Source organism: Homarus americanus, unplaced genomic scaffold (genome assembly GCF_018991925.1).
Source record: "Homarus americanus isolate GMGI-L3 unplaced genomic scaffold, GMGI_Hamer_2.0 scaffold16712, whole genome shotgun sequence".
NCBI classification, from domain to species: domain Eukaryota; kingdom Metazoa; phylum Arthropoda; class Malacostraca; order Decapoda; family Nephropidae; genus Homarus; species Homarus americanus.
Window position 1 is genome coordinate 6391301 of NW_024757794.1, and position 19802 is coordinate 6411102.

The 19802-nt window shown below is 47.3% G+C and overlaps 1 protein-coding gene across 1 annotated transcript in view; it reads left to right on the top strand.

The window, feature by feature from the left end:
- Window positions 1-9665: 9665 nt before the first annotated feature.
- LOC121857669 overlaps window positions 9666-19802 on the top strand; it is a 28161-nt gene continuing 18024 nt past the window's right edge. Inside the window, exon 1 of the mRNA XM_042353729.1 lies at window positions 9666-9685. Within this exon, the coding sequence (XP_042209663.1) occupies window positions 9666-9685 (20 nt within the window). The remainder of the gene's footprint in view (window positions 9686-19802) is intronic.

Consider the following 19802-nt stretch of genomic DNA (forward strand, 5'->3'; position numbering starts at 1 on the left):
GTTTGTTTGTTTGTTAGTACTGTCTCTTGTTTGTCGTTGTTGTTGTTGTTGTTGTTGAATGTTCTGTTAATGGATAGACTGTGTGATAGATTCAGTGGACTTATTATTATTATTATTATTAGTAGTAGTAGTAGTAGTAGTAATAGTAGTAGTAGTAATAGTAGTACTTGAATTTTTACTATGTGTCTCTTTCTCTCACATTACCTGGATGTTGGTAAAGTCTAATAAATCAATTACGTTTCTATTCTAACTAAACGGGAATATATTGGTAGAGAGAGAGAGAGAGAGAGAGAGAGAGAGAGAGAGAGAGAGAGAGAGAGAGGAGAGAGAGAGAGAGAGAGAGAGAAAAAATAAAAGAAAGGAGAATAAAAAAGACAAAGAGACATATTTGCCTTTTAATTATGCTTCAGTAAGTGTGTCACTCTTAACAATACACTGTGTAATTTTCATTATGACGTCAGTAGTATGTTACCATTTTACCCCCTCTTCTTCTTTCTTTCTCCTCCCCCCTCCTCTCTCTCTCTCTCTCTAGTGCCCCTTTCTAAAGTACTCCCCCTTCCCTCTCCCTGCCTGGTGCCCCCTTCTTACGTAATCTCCCCCCTCTGAAGTAACACCTTTCAGATACCCATTTTTCCATGTCCCTCCTATTCAATGCCCCTTCATAGGTACCCGATGAAGGCTAGGAAGGAATAGGTGAAAGAAAACTGGGGATAAAAGGTAGAAGAGGAAATACAATATGGAAAAGTGAAGGAAGAGGGAAAGAGGATTAAGAGAAAAGTATTAGAAGAGGGGAGAGAAAAATATGTGTGTATATATGATAGAAAATGATAAGATTGAAGAGAGACAGCAGGGGAGACTGAAGAAAAATGAAGGAAGACGAAGAAGACGAAAGAAAGAAGAAAAAATAAAATAAAAAAGTAAAGAAAAAATAAAATAAATTAAATAAATAAAGGAAAAATCGGAAAAGAAGTAGAAAAAAGGAAAAATTAAAATAATAATAATAATAAAAAAAATGATAGAGAAGAAGTGAAGGACTGGAGGCCTGACAGAACGAGTGTTAGCTCTCCACAACACGGAAGAGTGAGGCGCAAAAGGGGAGCTGAAAGACAGAGACAAAGCCAGAATAACGAGGAAATAGAATAGAAAGATGGAGGGATATGAGAGAGAGAGAGAGAGAGAGAGAGAGAGAGAGAGAGAGAGGGAGGAGGACTGACAGGAAACGTGAGTGTGTAGGCTGTCAGTGAGGACGTCATCAGGTGCCCAAGGGGATCATTACATACCTGTACATGAAAATATCTCCGCATTTTTTTATATATGTGAATGTGTATCCCTCTCTCTCTCTCTGCCTCTCCTTCTCTCTCTCTCTCTCTTGCTCTCACTGGCACACACTCACTCTCTCATTTGAGATCAGCGCAAAGGTATTTGACTTTCGTCTAATAAGCCATTTCGTCCCCCGACAGAAGGATCTATTGACACGGGCTGGCTGACAGCTCTTGGCTAGAGTGGAACACGCGTTACTTTTCACTAAGCTTCTGTGTGACGCTGTGGCGGTAGAGGGGGACAAGAGAGGTCTATACCACATCTCTCGTAAGACCCAGAATAGTGGGCTTTATATACGTGAGGGTCGTCCATGTCGGTGGAGAGGGGTTATGTCAGGGTGGTGGAGTGGAGTGGAGTGGAAGGAGTGGGGGAGGTAGGCAGCACTGGAGGGGGGAGGTGGAGTGGGCAGGTGAGTGGAGGCTGAGCATGAGTGACGCCGCCACGTTCTTTGGGCGTATTGTGAGAGTTGAGGTAACTGGACTCCTGGGAGCTTCTCTGAGCCTTAGAGCAGCGGCCCTGTGTGTCAGAGAGAGAAACCCGTCCACTAATGCACAGTTGATATTTTTAAGGTCTCTCTTAAGTCGCTCCTTTACTTGCTATTTATCACATGCCATTCATTGTCTCTCTCTCTTTCTCTCTCTCATCTTTTCTTTTATTTTGTTCTCTTCGGTTTTTGTTTTCTCTAAAAGTTTCTCTTTCTCTCTTACACACACACACACACACACACACACACACACACACACACACACACACACACACACACACACACACACACACACACACACACACACACACAGGAGAGGACACCTAGACAACACACACAGAGGACATTGTATACTATACCTACACAAAATACACCTTCCTCAGCCTACTTAACAAGGGAGAGAGAGAGAGAGAGAGAGAGAGAGAGAGAGGACTTGATGTTCGTCTTTGGATCTTTAGAGGATGACAAGTAGCCAAAGATTCTGTGTCATTCACTGGGTTTCTGAGTGGCCCTGGCCAAGTGGTTGTGGCCAAGTAGGTCTGGCCAAGTGGAGGAGGATGGGGGGGGCGGGGAGAAGAGAAAGCTCAGTAGGGGTTGGATAAATGTTGTTGGCCACGAGGTGGTGGCCAAGTTGGGTTGTAGGTTGGCCCTGTGATAGACAAAGAGGAGGAGGCCAATTGAGGTTGGCCATATAGTGGAGGTGGCCAAGAAGAGTTGGTCAAGTGAGTGTGTGTATGTCCTCATGATGGCGGACAAGCAGCATTAGCCACCATCCTACCCTGTGTAAATACCGTTGTCAAAAATCACCTAAACCTCTGACACTGTCGACTGCCTTGTTAAAAACCGCTTAGAAATCTTTTGCAGTGTTTACCAGATTCGTTAACACCCGCTTAGAACATTTTACAGTAGCGCCAAACTAGTTAAAAAACCTCCTTAAGCCTTGGATAGTAAGGCCATTGTACTCTCGTTTAAACAGACTTCAGGACGACCCATAAACAACCTTGTTACGGTAGGTCTTGGCGTGATAAAACCATCAGGAACATCGGGTTAGGTACTGCCATTATAAGCTATTGAAACTATCGCTTCCTCTGGTTACTTCCGTTGAAAAGCCTTCCCAAAACCAATGTATTCTTCCTTAGTATACGTGCAGGCGTTAAAAATTGGCCAAAACCACTTCTACTATATACAGAGTTACTGACGACAACAACAACAACAATAGTCAGCTGGTGGGTGGGCGGGGCTGGCGCCATTCTGCTACGCGGGTAATTCAAACAGAGAACGAGGGAAACTTTTAGACGTTTTGTGACGTGTACAAAGTTTTTCCTACCCTCTCTCCCTGTCTCTATAACTTTTTACTGCTTGTGTGGGTATAGATGTGTTGAGGCTTGGGCTGAAGACGCTGTGAGAGAGAGAGAGAGAGAGAGAGAGAGAGAGAGAGAGAGAGAGAGAGAGAGAGAGAGAGAGAGAGAGAGAGAGAGAGAGAATAATGGAAAGTGAAAACGAGTACAAGGAGGGGGATGAACTAAAGAAATCAGGGAGAAGAAAGACGAAGAAGGAAATGGAAGGGTGGAAGGGGGGGTGGTGGGGGTGAAGGAATATGGGAAAGCAAGGGATGGTAAGAATAGAAGGGATGAAACCATAATAGGAGGGAAATGAACGGGAAAATGGGATAGAAAAGAACCAAGTCGCAGCGGAAAGAGAAAACGGAGACAAACACGAGGGTAAACTAAGGTAAAAACAAAAACAGAGGTGCAAGGAATTACCCTAAGAGCTTCGACTGAGGGGGAAGAGAAAGCCCAACTCAGATGGAAATGCGGGGGAAATTACTCTTAAATTACCCTAAAAGCAGGGAAGACGCGCGGACAAGGAAAAAAAAGGATGAGGGGGAACTCCGGAATTTATGCGAGAGTAAAACCAGATTTGTGTGAAGAGGAGAAGTGGCGACAAGACGGTGATGTTGATGTAAGTGACGATGATGTCAGATGGTCGTGAAGCTTCTGGCCGAGCAGGTGTTGTGGTCACGAGAGAGAGAGAGAGAGAGAGAGAGAGAGAGAGAGAGAGAGAGAGAGAGAGAGAGAGAGAGAGAGAGCTAACCAATACCAAACATTATATGACATCTTTTGCTTCTTTTTACTTTACGAAATAACAAATAATTGACCAAATCCGCTTATCAGTTCCCTTTAGTGTGTTCATTAATCTCTTCGTCCGCTCCCGTCAATAATTTTCATCCGATCTCTACCAAGCCTCCACAGCTGATTGACCTTAGCAACAACTAAGAACTGTATAAATTTGGTCAACATCGAACAAGGGTCTCTTGGTCGACCACACTGAGATTTCGACACTTGATATTCTGCAGGGAGACGTTTCATTTGTTTGTCGGTTTGGTTAGGTTAGGTTAGGTTAGGTGAGGTGAGGTTATGTTAGCCCACCTGGTCACAGATCGAACGACCCACAGCGGGGCCTGAGGGGCGAAAAAATAAGAACAGAAATAAATTAAAAATAGAGAAGAAAAAGGTTATACTGTGTTAATCTACACCTCGAAGATGCCGGGTTCTTCCCCTCTATGATCAACTTGGTACTAAGTGTTATGAGTGACTGTCGACAATACCTGGTGAGTAACGGACCCAACACCCACTCACAACACCTGGTGAGTAACGAACCCATCACCCACTCTTAACACCTGGTGAGTAACGAACCCAACACCCACTCACAACACCTGGTGAGTATGGACCCAACACCCACTCATAACACCTGGTGAGACGGACCCAACACCCACTCATAACACCTGGTGAGTAACGGACCCAACACCCACTCACAACACCTGGTGAGTAACGGACCCAACACCCACTCACAACACCTGGTGAGTAATCGACCCAACACCCACTCATAACACTCCTGGTGAGTATCGGACCCAACACCTACTCATAACACCTGGTGAGTAACGACCCAACACCCACTCACAACACCTGGTGAGTAACGGACCAACACCCACTCACAACACCTGGTGAGTAATCGACCCAACACCCACTCATAACACCTGGTGAGTAACGGACCCAACACCCAATCATAACACCTGGTGAGTAATCGGACCCAACACCCACTCATAACACCTGGTGAGTAATCCAACCCAACACCCACTCACAACACCTGGTGAGTAACGGACCCAACACCCACTCACAACACCTGGTGAGTAAGGGACCCAACACCCACCTCATAACACCTGGTGAGTAACAGACCTATCACCCACTCATAGCACCTGGTGAGTAACGAACCCATCACCCACTCACAACACCTGGTGAGTACGACCCAACACCCACCTACAACACCTGGTGAGTAACGACCCAACACCCACTCACAACACCTGGTGAGTATCGACCCAACACCCACTCATAACACCTGGTGAGTAACGGACCTAACACCCACTCACAACACCTGGTGAGTAATGGACCCAACACCCACTCACAACACCTGGTGAGTAACGGACCCCAACACCCACTCACAATACCTGGTGAGTAACGCACCCATCACTCACTCATAACACCTGGTGAGTAACGCACCCATCACCCACTCATGACACCTGGTGAGTAACGAACCCATCACCCACTCATAACACCTGGTGAGTAACGGACCCAACACCCACTCACAACACCTGGTGAGTAACGGACCCAACACCCACTCATAACACAATTAACCCTGCAGGTGAAGACAGGTAACACCATCCGCCGCCTCGCTGTTACCAGATACTAAACGTGAGACAACAAGACCCGGGTGTGTGTGAGACAGACAGACAGAAGGAGAGACAGAGAGAACGACAGATAAACAGGTAGATAGAGAAAGTGAGACAGAAAGACAGACATAAAAAGAAAAAAAGAGATACAAACAGACAGACAAAGACAGACAAAAAAAGAAGAGATACAGACAGACAGACAGACAGACAGACAGACAGAAAGAAAGAGAGCTATGTACACACAGACAGAATGAGAGACGCATACAGACAGAGAACGACACAGACAAACAGACAGAGAACACCAAATAAATAGAGAGAAAGAGACAGAGACAGACAGAAGACATAAGGTAATGAGATAAAGAGAACAGAGAACATGAGACGTCTAAGGCTCACAAGAGAATAACGATGATGAAGAGGAAACAGCACTCACGGTGAGAGATGAGTGGGTGAGAGATGAGGAGGGTGAGAGATGAGGAGGGTGAGAGATGAGGAGGGTGAGAGATGAGGAGGGTGAGAGATGAGGAGGGTGAGAGATGAGGAGGGTGAGGGATGAGGAGGGTGAGAGATGAGGAGGAGGGGAGGAGGAGGAGGGTGAGAGAGGAGGAGGAGGATAGATGAGGATGAGGGGGTGGAGAGATGAGGAGGGTGAGGTGAGAGAGATGAGGGGTGAGAGGTGAGGGGAGGGTGGAGAGATGAGGGGGGGGAGAGAGGAGGGTGAGAGATGAGGGAGGGTGAGAGAGCAGAGGAGGGGTGAGAGATGAGGAGGGGTGGAGAGATGAGGAGGGTGAGAGAGATGAGAGATGAGGAGGGTGAGAGATGAGAGAGAGATGAGGAGGGTGAGAGATGAGGAGGGTGAGAGATGAGGAGGGGTGAGAGATGAGGGGTGAGAGATGAGGAGGGTGGGGAGATGGGGGTGAGGATGGGGGAGGTGAGGATGAGATTGAGGATGGGGAGAGAGGAGACGAGGGGTTGAGGACGAGGGAGGGTGAGGACGAGGAGAGTTGAGGGGTGGGGAGGATGAGGATGGGAGGGTGAGAGATGGGGAGAGTGGGAGATGAGGGGGTGAGATGAGGTGAGATGGGGAGGGTGAGAGATGGGGAGTGAGAGATGGGGGGTGAGAGAGATGGGGAGGGGGATGGGGGTGAGGATGGGAGATTGAGAGTGGGGGAGGAGATGAGATGGGGGTGAGAGATGAGGAGGGGGTGGGGAGATGGGGGAGTTGAGGAGATGAGGGGGTGAGATGGGGAGGGTGAAGGGATGGGGGAGTTGAGGATGGGGAGGGTGAGGAGGTGAGAGTGTGAGAGATGAGGGGTGAGGATGAGGTGAGGATGGGGAGGGTGAGATGGGGGTGAGGAGATGGGGAGGGTGAGGATGGGGAGGGTGGGGATGAGGAGGATGGGGGGAGGTGAGATGGGAGGGTGAGAGATGAGGGGTGGGGAGATGGGGGTGAGGATGGGGGTGAGATGGAGAGGGGTGAGAGGATGGGGAGATTGAGATGGGGGTGAGGATGGGGGGTGAGGGATGGGGGTGAGAATGGGGAGATGAGATGGGGTGAGATGGGGAGGTGAGATGGGGGTGGAGAGAGTGAGATGGGGTGAGAGATGAGGTGAGAGGATGGGGAGATGAGGATGGGGGTGAGAGATGAGGTGGGGTGAGATGAGATGGGGAGATGGGAGTGGGGTGAGAGATGGGGGTGAGATGGGGGTGGGGATGGGGAGTTGAGGATGAGTGAGATGGGGGTGGGGATGAGGGGGTGAGAGATGGGGGTTGGGGATGAGGTGAGATGAGGGGGGTTGAGATGGGGAGGGTGGGGATGGGAGAGTGAAGGGGGGATGGGGTGGGGATGGGAGAGTTGGAGATGGGGAGAGGGGATGAGGAGGTGGGAGATGAGGGAGTTGGGGATGAGAGTTGAGGATGAGGGTGGGAGGATGGGGGGGGATGAGAGATGAGCGATGGGGAGTTGAGGATGGGGAGATGAGGGGATGGGAGGTGGGGATGGAGATGGGGATGGGAGATGAGGAGGTGGGGAGTTGAGGGATGGGGGTGGGGATGAGGGGGTTGAGGATGGAGAGGATGGGAGGAGTGGGGGGTGAGAGATGGGGGGTTGGGGGATGAGGTGGGGGATGGGGTGGGGTGAAGGGATGGAGTTGGGGATGTGGGGGTGGGAGGGGATGGGGAGAGTTGGGGAGATGGGGTGAGGATGAGGAGGTTGAGGATGGGAGGTTGAGGATGAGATGAGGATGGGTAGGGGTGTGGGGGGGATGGAGATGAGGATGGGGAGTTGAGGATGGGGGGTGAGATGGGGAGAGGGGATGAGGGAGGTGAGGATGGGGGTGGGGATGGTGGGGTGGGGATGAGGGATGGTGAGGATGGGGATGGGGAGATGGGGATGAGTGGGGGATGGGGGTTGAGGGGATGGGGGTTGGGGATGGGAAGATGAGCGATGGGGGTGAGATGGGGGAGTTGAGGGGATGGGGGGGTGAGAGATGAGGGTGAGATGAGGGTGAGGTAAGGGGTGAGATGAGGGGGGTGTGTGAGATGGGGTGGGTGAGGAGGTGAGAGAGATGAGCGATGAGGGGTGAGAGATGGGGGGGTGAGAGATGAGGGAGGGTGAGATGGGGGTGAGAGATGAGGAGGGTGAGAGATGAGGAGGTTGAGAAGTCAGGGGGTGAGTGATGAGGCGGGCGTGTGTGTATGTGGCGGTGGTGTTGACTGATAGATAGATAGATAGATAGATAGATAGATAGATAGATAGATACATCTACGTTACAAATTTAATTAAAAGTTCCACTCATATGACACGGACTGTTGTTCATCTTGACTATAATACTTCAGTGTGTAACATCACCTTTACCCCATACTCTGGACTTACAGGAGCAGGAAAAGTGGAGGACATCAAAAAATGGTGGGATTTGGTAACATCGCGAGGCTCAAATAGGGTACCACCCAAACGCCAGCAAGTCCTTCCTCATTGTGAAGCCAGAATATTATGAACGGGCAATGGAGGTGTTTGGCGGAAGTGAGGTCAAAATAACAAAGGATGGCCAAAGACATCTAGGCGCAGTAATTGGCACTAGGACTTCACGACCGAGCTGCAAGGGAAAGGTAAATGAGTGGGTCAGAAATCCAAGCTCTGTCTGAGATTGCTAACACAGAGCCACATGCAGCTTTTGCGGCATTCACCCATGGAGTCAAGCATCGCTGGAACTACCTGATGCGCACTCTCCCTAATATCGGACTCCTCCTCCTCCCTCTGGAAGAAGCTATCAGTGTCAATTTCATTCCCAAATTAGTGAAACACCCTCTTACCAACAGAAAGATCACTCCTTGCACTACCACCGATACTGGGAAGAATGGAACTTACCAAACCAGAGGAGACTGCTGTCACCGAGCATCAAAACTCAGTTAAGCTCACGGCATCCCTCACGGACCACATAATAGCTTAGAACGCAAAAGGGGAGGTGGATACCAGTGAAGTAAACAGGATTCGTAGGTCCATTACGACAGAACGACAGCACAGCCAAAGTGATAATCTGCAGCAACTGTTGCTGCAGGTACCAGATAATTTGAAAAAAAAAGTAGCTATAGGCGCCTCGAACTGGTTAACTACGTTACCGATAAGGGCAAATGGTTGCAGCCTTAATAAACAGAAATTTACAGATGCCGATGCTCTAAGGTACGGTGGGCCAGTAGAAGGGTTGCCCTCCCAATGCGTGTGTGGCTCTACCTATGACGTCGATCATGCCATGGTGTGCAAGAAGGGGGGCTTCATATGCATGAGGCATGACGAGGTAAGGGATCTCACAGCAAATATGTTGAAGGAAATCTGCCGGGACGTCATGGTGAACCGACCCCCTTCCACTGGATGGTGAGATCTTCCAACACAGGACTTCAAATACATCTAACGAAGCCGGTGTGGACGTAGTGCTCGAGGATTCTGGGCTGGGACAGCGAGCCTTCCGACATCAGAGTTTTTGATCCCATGGCCGCATGTCACCTGTAGCAAGCTCTCGATGCTGCACAGGAGGAACGAGAACGACAAGATAAGGGCATATGAGGAGAGAATTCAGAACGTTGATCAAGGCAGCTTCACTCCTCTGGTACAACCTCTGGTGGGATGGGACCAAGTGCAAGATGCTTATGGCCGAACTGAGGTGATATCGAACAGAAGCAGCAGCCAAGTTATGTTACAGCCTGGATGAGATGTCACTGTCCTTCTCTCTCTCCTTGGTCGGCTTTGCTCTGCCTCAAGGGAACAGAGCATCTGCTAAGCCGACAACAGTTGCAAATATTAACTATGAGGCAACAGTCACTGAATGCCTCATAGATCTGCGGCTCAACTAACTCAACACAGTTAGGATAGCTACTTATGTATTAGGATATTTTAAAAGGTAATAAAATGGCGACGAAGGTGTGGCTATTGGGGGAGGCTGGAGGCCACGTAACAGTATGTAGTAGTAGTGTTGTTGTTGTTGAGGTAAGAGGTGAGTGTTATAAGATGCGTGTCTCCTCCTCTCATCTCCCAGGTAACCGAAGCCAAAGTGAATCTCTCTCTCTCTCTCTCTCTCTCTCTCTCTCTCTCTCTCTCTCTCTATCTTTATCTCTCTTTGTCTGTTTGTTTGACTGTCTTCTTTCTGTGTTTGTCTTTCTCAATGTCTACGTCTATCTGTCTATCACTTTCTTTATCTACGTCTGTTTGTCTGTCTCTTCAATGTCTCTCTGTCTCGTTTTCCGTTTGTGTACGTAAGTGTCTCTTTGTCTCTCTATATCTATCTCTCAGGTAAACAACGCCATCTGACTAAGAGATATATATATAGATAGAGAGAGAGAGAGAGAGAGAGAGAAAACAAATACTCTGAATCTGTCACACAGAACCCCTCCTCAGTGGCATATTGAATACTGTTATATGGTGTTTATAAAATGTGATATTCCGACAGGGATTTTTTTGGACGCTTGACATGTATGTTGACACGTTCCTTACTAGCTTTGTTTCCACGCGCTCTCTCACTCTCTAATTTTCTCTCTCACTCTCTCTCTCTCGTTATGAAGAATTCCCTTTGTGATTGAAACTCAAAAATAATTAACACCGGCTAAATCCGTCCATTCGGCAGACCAGGTTAACACAATACTATTTCAGTATCGCATAAACCAGAAGACAGTTTGTTGTTGTATCTCTGGGGAGGGAACAGGAGCCAGTGCTTGTAGGTTAGCTCACCTGCAGGATGACACTCACTCACTCATCCTCCAGAGACTTGACAGTAGCGCCGGCCCAGTGTGTGTGTGTGTGTGTGTGTGTGTGTGTGTGTGTGTGTGTGTGTGTGTGTGTGTGTGTGTGTGTGTGTGTGTTTGGCAGACTCCCATGCCGTGTCTTCAGCTGTGGGGCTGAAATTATCTACAAAGTTACACGTATATCGAGCAGTGGTCCTCCCCACCCTACTACATTGCAGTGAGACATGGGTCACATACAGGAGGCACCTCAAGGCACTTGAAAACTTTCACCAACGTAGTCTACGTTCCATCCTCCCAGTTCGCTGGGAAGACAAGAGACCAGAGGCCAGTATTCTCGCCGACACCAACTGTAGGAGCATCGAGGCTGCCATTATCCATGAACAACTACGCTGACTGGCTATGTTACCCGCATGGACGACAGTAGACTGCCAAAGCAGCTACTTTACAGCCACCTAACGAAGAGTAAACGTAACGCTGCGGGCAACTAAGAAGGTATAAAGATAGTCTAAAGACAAACCCTAAAAGTGTGCCAAATCGACCCCCTCACCTGGGAGACGATCACTCCCACACACCATGTAACGCTTGGAGGAACATCACATGAGAAGGTGTCAGTACTTTCGAGTTAGCCCGACTGCATACTGAGGCAGACAAGCGCCGACGTCGGAAAAACGCTGGCCCTCCCGCACGAGATGTAGCCCTCCACACGTGCAACATCTGTGGACGACCCTGTCGGTCTCGCATCGTCCTCTCGAGTCACCTCAGAGCTTACCAACAACTCATATCATTGTATCATAGGTGGATGATCATTATACTCGATTCAGAGTAACAACAAAATAATATAGTAGTAGTAGTAGTAGTAGTAGTAGTAGTAGTAGTGTGTGTGTGTGCTTTGTTGTGTGTGTGTGTGTGAGGTATCATGTTCTGCGTTCCAAAAAAACGTACCGTATCCCTCCCTTTCCCAGGACCCCTTCCCGCCCACCACCCTCTCTCCCCACCCCTCCTCCCACCCCTCCCCAGAGGAGAATTATAATTTTTAGAGAGTTAATTAAGCTGTGGAGTGAGCAAGCATAATATTATTGAGTGCTGTGGTCCTCCAGGCTAGACTGTCATCGTCTCGTGTTGTTGTGGTCTGTTACCACTACAGTACTAATGATCTTACTCCACCGGAGGAACTCTTGTCGGGGTGAGCTTATTCTTCTCGTGGGGATTTTATTTTGACAACGAATGAGAATAAAAAAAGTATAAGCAGATAGATAGATAGATGAATGAATGAGAGATAGATAGATGAATGAATAGATTGATAGATAGATAGATAGATAGATGAATGAATAGATTGATAGATAGATGGATGGATTGATGAATGAATAGATAGATAGATAGATGAATGTAGATGAATGAATTGATTGATGAATAGATAGATTGATGGATGAATGAGCAGAGATAGATAGATAGATAGATGAATGGATAGATGGATGGGATGGATGGATAGATAGAGGAAGAAAGAGACGTATACACAGAGAAAGAAATAGGGATATATATATATATATATATATATATATATATATATATATATATATATATATATATATATATATATATATATATATATATATATATATATATATATATATATATATATATATATATATATATATGGAGAGAGCGAGAGAATACTATCATTAGCTAAACCCATTTTCTACCCGATTAATTTTATTTTCTCTCTCTCTCTCTCTCTTCATTTTCTTTCCATTCTCTTTCTCTTTTCTTCGATTCTCTCCTATTTAACTCTTATTCCTATTCTTCTCACTACCTCCTTTTTCCCACTTTCCTTCTCCCTGTCTTCTTCTCCTCTATTCTTCCTTCTCTCAGCCCTTCTTCCTTCTCCATCTCAATTCCTCTTTTATCTAATCTCTCTTTCTCTCTCATCTTCTTCTTACTCCATTCTTTCTAACTCTTTATGATGGACATTCATCCTTCCTTCATTTTCATTCTTTGTCTTTCATTCTTATCCCTTCTCCTTCATTCATATTCATTCTTCTTCAATCTTGTTGTTTTTCTTCAGATCTTATTCCTTCTCCCAAATTCATCTCTTTTCTTAATACATCTCCTTCATTCTTCATCCCCTTCTCCTCCATTCGTTACCCTCCTCCTTCATCTTCTCCTCGCACTGGGCCATAAACGACCTGTTATTGGCCAGTTGTCTTTATTGATACCTCGTAAATCCTGTCTGTGTGTCAGTCCTGAGTGGTGCTTGGTACTCTCTCTGTCTGTCTGTTTGTCTGTCTGTCAGTCCTGAGTGTGCTTGGTACTCTCTCTGTCTGTATGTGTGTCTGTCTGTCAGTCTGTGCTTGATACTCTGTCTGTCTGTCTGTCTGTTTCTGTTATATATATATATATATATATATATATATATATATATATATATATATATATATATATATATATATATTTTTTTTGTCTGTCTGCCAGTCCTGAGTGGCCCTTGGTACTCTCTCTGTCTGTCTGTAGTAAACAAAATGACCGTCCGCTTAACCTCTGACCTGATGCCAATTAAGCTGTCCACTTCACCTCTGTCTCGACTACTGTTAAACTGTTCACCCAAATTGACTGGTAAGACTTTCTTCTAAACTGCCTGTTAAACTGTTCACTTAAACTGTCCCTTTTAACTGTATATTAAACTGTTCACTTAAACTGTCCTTCTATTAACTGTTTCATAAACTGCCCTGTCTATTAAACTGTTCACTTAAACTGTCTGTCTATTAAATGTCCACTTGACCTTTGATCTAAAAGCAGATTAAACTGTCTATTTACAGTCCACGTTAGCTGGCATCAATACAAGCGACAGTCAACAGATTGCTAAACTTTTAGTAAATACAACATATATATACTACCTGTATCTCCCACACACACACACACACACACACACACACACACACAAAACAAACACACACACACACACACACACACACACACACACACACACCTCAATAAGCAGGTATAATATTACCTTTATACAGGCAATCACATTAATGAGAGTTATCAGACACTAGTTTAATATCTCAATGAATCAAAATCTTTAAATAAATCAAGTTTTTTCTTCTGTTTAGAAAAAATGTATGATTTTTTTGTTGAAATTTCTGAAAGCATTATATCGGCTAGGAAGGATTGAGAAGCACACTTGTGCAGGAAGAACTACTTGGAGCTGAGAGGGATGATGAGAAACACTACTTGGGCTGGGGGGCTGATGAGAAACTCTACTTGGGCTGGGAGGGCGTGAGAAACACTACTTGGGCTGAGGGATAATGGAAACACTACTGGGCTGGGAGGTGATGAAGACTACGTGAGAGGGCTGATGAAAACATTACTTGGGCTGGAGGGGCGATGAGCTACTGGCTGAGGAGGGTGAAACACTACTTGGGCTGGGAGAATGATGAGAAACTGCGCTGGGGCTGGGGATGATGAGAAACACTACTTGGGCTGGGAGGGCGATGGCTCTGGTGGGAGGTGATGAAACACTACTTGAGCTGAGAGGGGTGATGAGAAACACTACTGGAGGAATGATGAAAACACTACTTGGGCTGAGGTTGATGAGCTACTTGGGCTGGGGGCGATGAGCTGCACTTGGGCTGGGAGGTGATGAGAAACACTACTTGGGCTGGGAGGAATGATGAAACACTTGGGCTGGGAGGATGATGGAGCACTACTTGGGCTGGGGGCGATGAGAAACACTACTTGGGCTGGGGGTGAAAACACTGGGCTGGGAGTGATGAAACACTAGCTGGCTGGGAGGATGATGAAACTACTTGGGCTGAGGAGGGGTGATGAAAACACTACTTGAGCTGGAGGATGGAGTGATAAACACTACTTGGGCTGAGGGGTAGTGAAACACTTGGGCTGGGATGGGTGATGAGAAACACTACTTGGGCTGGGAGGGCGATGAAACTCTGCAGGCTGGGAGGACGATGAGAAAACTGGGCTGGGAGGTGATGAGAAACACTACTTGAGCTGAGAGGTGATTGAGCAGTTGGGAAAACTTGGGCTGGGAGGGCGATGGCTGCAGGCTGGGAGGTGATGAAACTACTTGAGCTGAGAGGATGATGAAACACTACTTGTGGAGGTGGAGAAGCCTACTTGAGGCTGATGAAACACTGCTTGGGCTGGGAGGTGATGAGCACTATGAGCTGAGAGGATGATGAAAGCACTACTGGGCTGGGAGGGATGATGAGAAACACTACTTGGGCTGAGGAGGTGATGAACACTACTTGAGCTGGGAGGTGATGAGCACTACTTGAGCTAGGAGAGTGAAACACTACTTGGGCTGGGAGGATGATGAAACACGAGCTGGGAGGTGATGAAACACTACTTGAGCTGGGAGGAATGATGAGAAACACTACTTGGGCTGAGAGTGATGAAACACTACTTGAGCTGGGAGGGTGATGAGCACTTGGGCTGGGAGGGTGATGGCTCTACTTGGGCTGGAGGTGATGAAACACTACTTGGGCTGGGAGGGCGTGAAAACACTATTTGGGCGAGGAGGTGATGAAACTTCCTTGAGCTGGGAGGTGAAACACTATTGGGCGGGATGATGAAACACTATTTGGGCTGAGGAGGTGAAGAAACTACTTGAGCTGGGAGGTGATGAGAAACACTACTTGGGCTGAGGGATGGAAACACTACTTGGGCTGAGAGGATGATGAGAAACACTACTTGGGCTGAGGGATGATGAAACTACTTGGGCTGAGGGATGATGAAACACTACTTGGGCTGGGGGATGATGAAACACTACTTGGCTGAGGAGGGATGATGAGAAACTACTTGAGCTGAGGAGAGGATGATGAGAAACACTACTTGAGGCTGGGGATGATGAGGCACTACTTGGGCTGGGGAGGATGAAACACTACTTGGGCTGAGAGGATGATGAGAAACACTATTTGGGCTGGGAGGGCGATGAAACACTACTTGGGCGGAGGGATGATGAGCTGGAAGGGGTGAAACACTACTTGGGCTGAGGGGATGATGAAAACCTTTGGTGGGAGGGCATTGAAACACTACTTGGGCTGGGGGATGATGAGAAACACTTGGGCTGAGAGGATGATGAGAAACACTATTTGGGCTGGGAGGTGATGACACTACTTGGGCTGAGAGGGATGATGAGAAACACTACTTGGGCTGGGGGGGATGATGGTGGAAACTGTGTTAATAAGAAACTTGTTTAATTTAGTTAACAAATACAACAACACAGCCAAATGTTAATATCTAATCCAAGACCACTAGAATTAGGTTAGTTTAAGTTACATTAGGTTGATCTAGTTTAGTTTGATTGGCTTGTGTTGTTTATCGTCTTATCACACAATCCACACACACACACACACACACACACACACACACACACACACGTCTGTCTTGACCTCAATAACCACAAGTCCCCCCTAAAACTATCACCATTTTCTATAAAAAACAAAAACATCATCTGCGGAACATTACGGCCCTAACACATTATTAACACCAGTAATTATTATTATTACTTTTTAATTAGCTTAAAAGCGACTGAATAAGCATTTAATTAAGAACTTTGTAATTAGGGAAAATCAATTGGGCCTCTAATAGCGAGATAATCTAGACCAAGAACTGTGTAAGGTGTCGGCTGTTGTTTTATGGTGTTTTGGTGAAGAAATGTGGAGGTTTTGGGGTGTGAACTAACAGTGTGGATAAAGTGAAAGACCAACTGATTTGTTTTGGTTGCTCTAACCTAGCTAACTGTAAAACCTAGCACAACCCAACCTAGCCACAACACAAGCAACTCTTCACAAGCACAACACCAATCCAACGCAAACTGACTTAAGCCGCTGGCCAACCAACCTGGCCTGACCAACCAACCTGACCCAAGCTGACTCAGAGCTTGGCTAAGCCAACAGAGCAGCCTGACACCAACCCAACACAACACAACAACTATTTAAGCACAAGGCAACCAACCCAACAGCAACCCAACCTAGCTGAAGCAACTTAACCTAAGCAACAACACAACTAAACAACCTCTTAACAAACAACTTCTAACTAACTAAGCAACTCAACTTCTTCAAACTTAACTAGCTTAAGCACTAAAGCAACGAAACTTAGCTTATCTGTCTTACTCAGTTTACACACACCAGCTGTCAAGACAATTTATCTATAGCTCAACAACTTCACTAATCACCAACTAATGTTTATGTGAAGTAATAGTTTGTTGTCATGGTTGTGGGTGTTGTGTGGTGATAGTGGTGTGGAGTGGTGTGGGTGGTGTGGTGTGGGGTGATGTGGTGTGGTGGTGTGGAGTGGTGTGGTGTGGTGTGGTGTGGTGGTGGGTGTGTGGTGTGGTGTGGGGTGGTGTGTGTGGTGATGTGGGTGTGGTGTGGGGGTGGTGTGGTGTGGGGTGATGTTGTGTGGGTGTGTGTGGAGTGGTGTGGTGTGGTGTGTGTGGGGAGTGTGGGGTGGTGTGGTGGTGTGGGGTGGTGTGGGGTGTGGTGTGGGGTGGTGTGGGGTGGGGTGTGGTGGGGGTGGTGTGGTGTGGGGTGTGTGTGGTGTTGTGTGGTTGTGGAGTGGGGTGGTGTGGGGTGGTGTGGCGTGGGGTGGTGTGTGTGGGGTGGAGTGAGTAGGGGTGGGGTGGTGTGGGGTGGTGTGGTGTGGGGTGGTGTGGGGTGGTGTGGTGTGGGGGTGATGGTGTGGGGTGGTGTTGTGTGGGGGTGGGTGGATGGGTGGTGTGGTGTGGGGTGGGTGGTGTGGTGTGTGGTGTGGGGTGGGGTGGTGTGGTGTGGCGTGGTGTTGTGTGGGGTGTGTGTGGTGTGTGGTGGGTCGGTAGGGTGGTGTGGTGTGGGGTGTGGTGTGGTGTGTGGTATGGTGTGGGGTGATGTGGTGTGGGGTGGTGTTGTGCGGTGGAGGCAGTGGTGGAGGGTGGGGGGTGGGTGGTGTGGTGTGGCAGTGGTGTGGTGTGGTGTGGGTGGTGTGGTGTGGTGTGGTGTGGGTGGAGTGGTGTGGTGTGTGTGGTGTGGTGTGGTGTGGGGTGGGTGGTGTGGTGTGTGTGTTGTGTGGGGTGGTTGGTGTGGTGTGGGTGGTGTGGTGTGGTGTGGGGTGGTGTGGTGTGGTGTGGGTGGTGTGGGGTGGTGTGGTGTGGTGTGGTGTGGGGTGATGTGGTGTGGTGTGGGGTGATGTGGTGTGGGGTGTGGTTGTGGTTGTGTGTGTGGTGTGGTGTGGTGTGGTGTGGTGTGGTGTGGGGTGTGGTGTGGGGGTGTGGTGGTGGGTGTGGTGTGGTGTGGTGTGGTGTGGTGTGGTGGTGGTGGTGTGGTGTGACGTTAGATAAGTTCTGGGATTGTGTTGGCTTGATCACCTCCACCTAATTACAGCCCACCCACCCACCCAACCCACCTCTGACCCAACCCAACAACCCACCCTCTGGCTAACGCCAACCCAACCCACCCTCTCACCCAACCAACCCAACCCACCCTCTCCCAACCAACCCAACCCACCCTCTCACCCACCCACCAACCCCACCCTCTCACCCACACCCACCACCCATTCTCAGTGATCGTCAAAACTTTGGTCATTTTAAGCTCACAGTGAACCAATATCTATCACATTACTAAATAATTCTTGACAGTGTGATTTTTACCTGCTCCAAATTTCTATTAGTTTTAAAATAACTCTACAGTACAATAAACACAACAATAATAACACTAGAAAACAACACCACCAGTAACAACAACAATAATAACAACACCAACAACAACAACGACAACACCACCACCACCAGTAACAACAACAATAATAACAACACCAACAACAACAACGACAACACCACCACCACAACCAGTAACAACAACAATAATAACCAACACACAACAACAACAACAACACCACCACCACCAGTAACAACAACAATAATAACAACACCAACAACAACAACACCACACCACCACTACCACCATCACCACCAACAACCAACAACAACAACAACAACAACAACACCACCGACCAGTAACAACAACAATAATAACAACACCAACAACAACAACGACAACACCACCACCACCACCAGTAACAACAACAATAATAACACCAGCAACAACAACGACAACACCACCACCACAACCAGTACACAACAATATGCACCAGCAACAACAACGACACCCACCAGCCAGTAAACAATAATAACAACACCAACAACAACAACGACAACACCACCACCACCGGTAACCAACAATAATAACACCAACAACGACAACAACAACAACACCACCACACAACCAGTAAAACAACAATAATATAAACACCAACAACAACAACGACAACACCACCACCTCACCAGTAACAACAACAATAATAACACCAACAACAACGACAACACCACCACCAGACCGAGTAACAACAACAATATAACAACACCAACAACAACAACGACAACACCACCACCACAACCAGTAACAACAACAATAATAACAACACCAACAACAACAACACGACAACACCAGCAACCGGTAACAACAACAATAATAACAACACCAACAACAACGACAACACCACCACCACAACCAGTAACAACAACAATAATAACAACACCAACAACAACCACAACAACAACACCACCGCCACACCAGTAACAACAACAATAATAACAGCAAACAACAACGACAACACCACCACCACACCAGTAACAACAACAATATACACCAACAACAGCGACCACCACCACCGACCAGTAACAACAACAATAATAACACCAACAACAACAACGACAACACCACCACCACAACCAGTACAACAACAATAATACACACCAACAACAACAACCAGCACCACCACACAACCGTAACAACAACAATAATAACACCCAACAACAACGACAACACCACCACCACAACCAGTAACAACAACAATAATAACAACACCAACAACAATGACAACACCACCACCGACCAAACAACAGCAACAATAATAACAACACCAACAACAACAACGACACCACCACCACAACCAGTAACAACAACAATAATAACAACACCAACAACAACA